Consider the following 8,924-nt stretch of genomic DNA (forward strand, 5'->3'; position numbering starts at 1 on the left):
TGACCCAAACAAATAAAGAAAAGATATAACCTTCAATTAATTTGGAGCAAAAACTCTGATATCAACTGATGCGAACCCCGTAGCAACGTTGATTACGAAACCCACAACGAGATTGATGAACCCAATAAAGCCAAATTAATCCAAGAGTTTAGGATTAACCCAAAAGAAAGTCGAATAAAAAACCCAACAAGAACGACGCTTGAAAGACCCCTTGATCACGCAATCCAAGAATTAAATCCGGTTGTTTGAACGCCACAAGTTATCACTTGATAAGTTCAAAGTTGTTCAATGAAGAACGATGAAGAGAAGACAATACGCTTCACTTTAATTCAATATCAATAATGTCAAAGGTTTTTAACAATTGAATGAAAACTCCTATTTATACTAAACCTAAAAATTAGGTAAAAATCGTGCAAAAGTCGAGCATAATCTCCAAAGTATGGAAAAAAAATCAAAATCTAACAAAATATGGAAAATTGCCAAAATTGGAAAATTCGGCAAATTTTTGGCCTGTGCGGCCGCATGGTGTATTTCCATGCGGTTGCATGGTTCAACAAAAAATCTCAATTTAAGTTTCGGTATGTCACTGTACGGCCACATGGTGTTTTTGTTGTGCGGTCGCACAGGCTTATTTTCAGCCTCCGGTTTCTTCGCTTGATAACAAATTGATCCAAGTTGATTCGGCTTTCGATCCAAACATGAAAGTTGCTCCATTTTGAGTCCCAAACATGGTTCCATCAATGGTTTCTTGAACGAGCAATCTCATCGTTTGTTTCACTTGCTTTGCCCTTGATTGCGTCATTGGTCCGCCATCGACTATCAACAGATCTCGTCTCGCACTTGCCTTCGTCGGGCTCGACTCCTGGATCATATCACTCTCTCTCTCTCTCTCTCTCATCTATTCACTCAATTGCCTAGAATGTATTTTTTTCATGCAAATTTCATGCTCGCAATGAAACGAAATAATATTTTGACTGATTAAAATCTTAAAATAATATTAATAAGAAAATACATTTTTACATTTTTTACGCCTAGACTTCGTCTAGACTCGCCTAACCTGAAACCTTCACGCCTCTCCATGCATTACGCTTTTGATAACATTGTGTACACAGTAATTGACTTTCTTACTTGTTATGTTTTGAATTTGATGACTTTTTTATTCTAAATTTCTTTACTTTCTCATTTTTTTTATTTTACTGACAAATAACATGCCATAAAACTATTTAACCGACTTAGCTATTTATAACAAATTGGATAGGGTTGTTATTGGATCCAATTAACCTCTATCCATTTTTTATCCATTTAATTAACGGATTATAGAATTAAGATCTTGATCGGGTTATTGGACTAAGACCCTAAATGTATCTCCCATTAATTTGATCGAATTCGGATCGACTTTGGATCAATATCCAATCCGGGGGTGGCAAGATGACTGTGAATATGAGCATAAAGTATAATCTACCCAAGTTATTTATGTACACGGCCACGTCCCATGCAAGTTATATGATTTTCCAGCTGGAAATCCCGTTACAGAGGTCTTAGGTTGGGACTATGTGACATCTGTGGCCGAGTGATAAAACGAACCATGAGGGAGAGAGAGAGGCTTAAAACCTATTAAGAGGTTTCGACAGACTCGATTTTGGTTCTATGCAATTTTATTTTGTTCAATGTAATTATTTTCGTCCAATTTTTCATATCCCCTACTTCGAAAGTATCCAAAAATCATCAATATCCTCGTTTTGATTTGAACAAATTTCAACAGTAATGAGATGGAAATTGTTGCAATTAGCCTTGGAACAACTTCAATACAAAGTTGATGTGGCTAGTAAATATTAAGATTTGATGATTGTGTACTACGTTATGTAAGTGGATTTATGTCTATTTTAGTTTAATATGTGTTACATAGTTGTGGAGCATCTTCAACTTTCAACACATGTTTGACAATAGTTCTCCCCGAACATCATCAGGGGAAGAAATGAAAAAAAAGTTCATAGCTTTGTATATCGTTATATAAAGCTACTTTAAAAGGAGATTGGAAAGATGCTAAAACTGCTTTCAGATTGGGTAAAAGTGCAGGTTCTCTTAAGATAACAGAAAGAGGAGAAAGGCCTCTTCACATATTTGCTCTCGCCAAGCAAACTGTGTTTACCCATGAGCTAGTCAAACAATTGGACAAAGAAGACCTGAAATTGCAGAATGATTATGGACACACAGCTTTCTATTTTGCAGCTATATCAGGGGTTGTAGAAATTGCCGAGGCCATGTAACAAAAAAAATGAAGAACTGACAAAAATTCGAGACGAAAGGAATATGAGCCCGATTGAAATGGCAGCTTTGATGGGAAAGGAAAAAATGTTTGAATATCTTCACGACATTACACCTATTAATAAAGATTTCAAGGCCAAGGAGCACAAGGACATTCTTGTTGCAACTATCGACAGTGACATGTATGGTATGGAATCTCTGTTCACGACTAGGGACAAGATGACAATGAAAATTATATTTGCAATAGTTTCAAAATTGCTTTTCTTATATGCAGATATCGCATTGAAAATATTGGAAGCTGATAGAAGTATAGACATTTCTCCAGATGCCGTGAAAGGAAGTGCTCTACACGCATTAGCTCAAAAAACTTTGTCACACTATGGTACAAGTCAAGAATGGATATGTGAAAAACTCGAGAGAATCACCCCTTATGTTCCCTGTAAGACCATTCTATTTATAATAGATTTGACAGGTATTGACCCATCGGTTGAACCATCGGGTCACCTGTTGAACCACTGACCCCGTTGAACAGCTACATTGTCTGAGTCAGTGTTTGGACTAAGTCTGACAACCATGGTTTAAAGTCTGGACTTTGTGTGTATACAAACACATAAATTTTGGTATTTTCATTCATAGCATACATTTGTATATATACACGATTTCTAAAAATGAGAAAGAAAGAACTATTTTACTACCTACATCAAAAGCAAATCCCTGACTATGCTCCTAATTAATCAATTACAATGAATGAGTAATACATGCTGGAAAGATCAGATCACAGTGCTAAGATCATGGTGATTTGTTTGCTGAGTTTATGGAAGATATTTCTTCCCTTATAGATGATCAATACATAGATTTATTCACTTTTTTCTTAGTAGTTGTTTTTTTATTTTTTTTTGGCTCTGTAGATAATATGAATTTTAGAAATAATTTAGCAATGATTTTAGGTTTCAAAAGGGTGTGTGGTTCAATTCAAATGCGGAAACAAGCCAATCAGTTGGTAAAGGAGCTCTGCGCACAATTAAAGGATTGGGAAATTTCAGTCATATGTAGCCAACGAGAAACTCCTATGCTTACTGATGCTGCAAAAATTGGGAATGTTGAGTTTTTGACTCTGCTTATCCGATCATATCCTGATCTTATATGGAAAGCTGACTCAAATGGTCACACCATATTTCAAGTTGCAATTATTAACTGATAAAAGAAAGTCTTTAATCTCATCTATGACACAGGAGCTATTAAAGATTTATTGATGTCCTTAGAAGATAAATCTGAAAACAACATTTTGCATTTGGCTGCAGAATTACCACCTTCAAGCAGACTCAATATTGTCTCTGGAGCAACCCTTCAAATGCAGAGAGAACTACTGTGGATTAAGGTGAGAAACTAACACGACTAACAAATTCCCTTTCCTTTGCCCCTCAAAGAGGTGAGGAATAATTTATAACATGGTGGTGAATTGTGTCATCTCTTGTTTATCTTGAATTATATATATATATATATATATATATATATATATATCCATGTTAATACATTAATTTGAGTAAGCTTTACAAGAGGTGGAGAAGATTCTACGACCTTCTGATGTTCAGAAGAAAAATATTAACAAAAAAAACACCTAGGGAGTTGTTTACGGATGAGCATGAGAAGTTACGGGTTGCTGGTGAGAAGTGGATGAAGGACCCAACAACTTCTTACATGGTTGTGGCAACCTTAATTGCCACTGTTGTGTTTGCTGCAGCCTTTACCGTACCAGGCAGGCATAAGGAAGTAACGGGGGCTCCAATTTTCTTGAACGACAAGTGGTTCATAGTTTTTGTGACATCTGATGCAGTGGCAATGTTTAGCTCGACAGCTTCCATAATGATGTTCTGGTCTATCTTAACTTCATGCTTTGGAGAAGATGATTTTCTATTTACATTACCAGCAAAGTTGATGGGTGGACTAGTTACACTCTTTGCTTCAGTCATTTGTATGGTCTTAACATTTAGTACAACCTTCTTTTTGGTCTATAAGAAAGAAAAAGAAGGGACATTGCCAAAAATTGTTGCTGGTCTTGCTTTGCTTCCAATCTATAACATCCCAATTTCTTGATGAGGGCTTAAGTGTCATTAAATCAGAAAATAATATGTATCAAACAAGAAAAAAAAAACGTAATGATCATTTTTTTTTATATAAAAAAATGTTGTCTTTCAAAATAAAGTAGAAATAGCATTTATTCTCAAAGTGACTAATCATTTAAAAAAAAAAAAAGAATTCTTCCGAGAATATGAATTCCCTTTTATTTAAATAAGAACATTCTGCCACCACCGACCAATTACGAGCTCCAAACTTTCGATCTCTAATTACCTGAAAGGGGGAAAAATTTAAAGGGGTGAGATTTAAGAAAATCTCAGTAAGTGTGTGCAATGAAAGTAATTTACATTTAAATTAAGGAAAACAGGATTTCATATCATACGTATAGGAGACACACGAACTATTCCGAACAGAGGTGGTAGCAATTCATGTGCGTAGCGCTACTAAACTCCGGCCCTTTTATCATCACATATATGGCCCATAAAATGAATTCCAAAATTTAAAGTACAAAATACAAATTCACATAAACCACATGCAACATCACTTACCTCGTAATGAAATTTGATAAATAAGTGTGTGAAGAACTTGACTATCAAAAGTCCCCTTGTGAATTCTTGTGTGTCGGACAAATGACTTGTGTGTGTGAGAAAGGTGAGAGACGTGAGTTGTGTGTGTGGAAATGATAAAATATTTTCATGGGCTAAAATGGAATCTTTCCTTTATTTTCTCCATAATTGTGGTATCTACAATTATTGATTTCTTGTGTGTGAGACAAATGAAGTGACTTGTGTGTGAAAGAAGGGTAATTGCCGTGAGATTGGGTGTGAAAAATAATAAAATATTGCCATGAATTGGAGAGTGGAATCTTTCCTAGTGTGGAAATGGAAATTTTCCTTATTTGTTCCATATTTATGGTAATTATCATTATTCTTACTATAATTTGGCATACTTGACATATATACATGCATGTAATTATGTTAATTACCTAAACATATTTTAGTCATTCATGGTAATTATATAATCTACTTAATTATTCCATAAACAAAATGATTTTCTAATTAAACACGTCCTTAACTATGAATAGTCCACAATTTGATCCATAAATTATGTAAACAAAATAATTTGGTCCTTCAATATTAACTTCTCGCTAATAGATCCTAATTTCTAATATTAATGACTGTAACGAATTTTCAGGGTGCTACACAATCACTTTACATGCTATGCTGAATTTTAGGTTATGGATTTCCCTAATCCTCTCAACAATCTGGACGTCAAGGTTGATGTTTCGACCCCGTAAGCACAGGCTTTTCTAATACTAAGAAAAGTGGAGAAGCTTTGTTGTTGTTGTTGTTGTATTTTCTAATAAAAGGCTTTGTTTTAAGCTTTTGTTTTTTCTAGCTATTACTTTGTTGTTATTGTTGTTGTATTTTCTAATAAAATGCTTTGTTTTTCAAGTGAAGTAGAGAAGCTTTCGATTTCTTATATATTAATCTTTGTTATTCTTCAATATATATTTATATATAAATATCGCAATTACCATTGCCACACAAATTAAATCAAGTGGAGAAGTCCACAAGAAACATCAAAGTTTGCATGCCACAATAAAGATTTCTCTCTCTTTTCCACAAATTAGACCACTTGGTTTGTATCTAAAGCATTAGCAATCAAATATTAGATTATAGCCTCTCGGATGATGATAAATTCAAGTACCTAATTTACCTAAAAATGTCAAGTTGGATATTCCACAAATGTTTCTTTGGAGTCACATGCGTGCCTTCATTCTTCGTTCACTTCAAAAAAATATAGTTGCCTTTTGGGAATTGAGGTTTTAATGCATTATGTGCCGATCATGTCTTCTAATATTTAGTTAAGAATATCATACAATTAGAAAATAGTCAATATTCTACTTATCAAAGTAGACTCTAGTTTTGGGATATATATGCATTAATCTTTTGGATAGGGAGTTTGACATACCTTACAGTTGAATCAATGATAATAACATTTATGAATTGAATTGATCAATGGAGAATGTACTTGTGCTTTTTGTAAGTGTAACTTTAGTCTTTCATTTGGTTTTTCCTTTGTATCTATACTTGTATAAGGGTTTTTATTATCCCCACCTAATATTAATGGCTCATGTTGAACTTGAAAAATGCACCTCCAATGTAGCTAACAAATCCTAAGACCTTTCACATCTATGCGAACTGAGTTCTTATACACTTGGACAAATCATTGCCATACGTGGCCTCCTCCGGTGGAGTGGAGTTGGCCACGCACATTCCAACGGTCATGTCAGTTAAAGGTAGTTATATGAGCGTGTGAGGGCTTTGGGCATGATCCTCCAATGTAAAAGAGGATTGGTTTTTGTGAGTAACAAATAGTGATATGAGAAAGTTATTGTAAGAGTCTAAACTTGCATTACCTCTTGCGTGACACCAAGTGTAAGCTTTTATAATAGAGGAAGGTGAGCATAAACCGTCGGATGAAAAGACACGTAGTCTCATCCTAGTAGCTGAGGTCTCTTGTCATAGGTATCAATCCATTTAATGTTATGACTAACCGTAGCCCTAGGCCAAATATGTTAGACTAGACTTGTTGATTGAGTAGAGCCACCTATTCAGTAAATTGTCACATTACCTACTTGCTTCAAGATCTTGTTCGAAGATCCTCCATGTGGTGCTTTTATCTAACTCTTCTCATCAATAGGGGTTCAGTTCAAAGGCTCGGCTTACGGGGTACGGCCATGCCACAAGTGCAGAAGACATGGAGTGTTAGCTTGTGTCCTTTCTGCTGAGCGGCTACCACCTGGCACTGTTTAGAGCTTCGTTGGAAGAGGTGTAACTATAGTTCCCAAGTCCATATATGAATATTAATATAATGTGTGGACTTAAAATGTACAATATTAGTAAACTATCAAAGTAGTTCCCCAACTTGATTTTAATGCGAAGCCTTTATATTTAGGTTAACCCTTTGTAAAAGGCGAAATTTGTAGTAAGGCGGAATCGGATTTGAGAAAAAACCCTGGCACAAGGAAGAGCCCATTAGTGAAGAGGTAGCCTATTGGTGAGGCAAAATCAAAGTTGGTTGAGATCTTTGTTTTCTCTTGTTTTGGAGAAGGGCGAGCCCGTTGAGCCACTTAGGTTTATAGAGGCTAGCACTCTAAGGATTTGAGAGAAATGCCAGTTCTCGAGCTGTAGTAGCGACATGGAATCATGATTTTTAATGTATGTGTTGTGGGCACATTTATTGTATAATGATGGTGCTTGGTACAGCTAGCAGAGGTTACTCGAGCCCTTAGTGTGTACAATTCACAGATCCATTAGAGCCATTGACCTGAGTTTTTTTATAGGCACCCTTTGAATTTAACGTATTTGATTGTGATAGAGTGTTCGGCCAGGATTAAATCTGGTTCAATCAAACATTGGTGCTCCACTCACGCTGCCTATATAAAGAGGAAAGCAACCATTCCTTACTTTTTTACTTTACAAAAATCTCCCAAACCCCTCGAAAATTTCATTTCGGGTCACCATTGCTGCTGTCCTAGCGAGAATTCTTGCCCGCATTTTAGTGTCCTTTTGCGAGCTTTGTAGGTAAAAAAAACTTGAGTTTTTTTGTATTTGTGTTGTAAGATAATGACGTCCTCTTCAAAGAAGAAAACAATAGGGGGTTTGTGTTTGTGTTGTAAGATAATGACGTCCTCATCGAAGAAGAAAACAATTTGCCACTAATTTGTGCTGAGGTCAATTTGCCTCCAGTGATTTTGACTAACAGGATTATGGATGTCATGGGAGACCTCATAGTGCGTAGATAATGCAAGAGGGTCCAATAGATTATAGCATTAGGTGGGAGACTTCGTTGTGGTCGACCTGTGTAAAGGAGAGTGAGCTGGATACCTTTAGGGAGAGGTATAGAATCCATGATCCATGGAGATGCTTATCCTAATCTCTGATTAACAAGCCTATTTTCCCAGAAAGAGGTGTGTATCAATGAGTGAAGCGATTCTTAATGGGAGGATGAAGCTGCCTCTACACCCATTTCTTAGGTACATCCTTAGGAAATATAACCTAGTCCCCACCCAGTTAGTGCCAAATGCATTGAGCCAATTGGCAGGGGCCTTCCATCTTTAGAAGGAGGCCACTCTTGGAGAGGATATGCTTCTCATATTTTTCGTACACTCTTTCAGCCTTGAGCCTTTAGTGGGAGAGGATTGCAAGGGGGTAGTATTATATAAACCCTTGGGGTCTGCATTTACCCTTCATTTAGGGAACTCTACCTTAATAAAAAATTGGAAGTCATCTTGGTTTTGGATTAGGAGATGCTGGTAGACAGTTGAGAGAGATGCAGTCCCTATGCCAACCTAGTATCATGTGTATAGTGAGTTTAGATTCAATTGAAGATCTTTCATTTATCGTATTTCAGTATCTATTTCTAAATTGTGTTTTGTGCAGTTGTAGTTAACCAGTTCAAGTTCAAACCTTCAAAGTGGGCCACCATTAGAGCTACTTACAAGTTGTCCACTGAGAGGAGGTACTTCAACACAGTGCTTAAGAAGCGAGCTCTATTTGTAATACTTACTAACGGCG

The 8,924-nt window shown here is 36.1% G+C and overlaps 1 protein-coding gene across 1 annotated transcript; it reads left to right on the forward strand.

Moving 5' to 3' along the window:
• The first annotated feature begins 2,325 nt into the window (after positions 1–2,325).
• On the forward strand, positions 2,326–4,359 carry LOC111408302 (ankyrin repeat-containing protein NPR4-like). Its single transcript, XM_023038076.1, has 4 exons — positions 2,326–2,737; positions 3,213–3,428; positions 3,498–3,643; positions 3,823–4,359. The coding sequence occupies exons 1-4, from the start codon at positions 2,326–2,328 to the stop codon at positions 4,357–4,359; spliced, it is 1,311 nt and encodes a 436-aa protein (XP_022893844.1).
• The last annotated feature ends 4,565 nt before the right edge of the window (positions 4,360–8,924 follow it).

The sequence above is a fragment of the Olea europaea genome, chromosome 13 (genome assembly GCF_002742605.1).
Source record: "Olea europaea var. sylvestris chromosome 13, O_europaea_v1, whole genome shotgun sequence".
NCBI classification, from domain to species: domain Eukaryota; kingdom Viridiplantae; phylum Streptophyta; class Magnoliopsida; order Lamiales; family Oleaceae; genus Olea; species Olea europaea.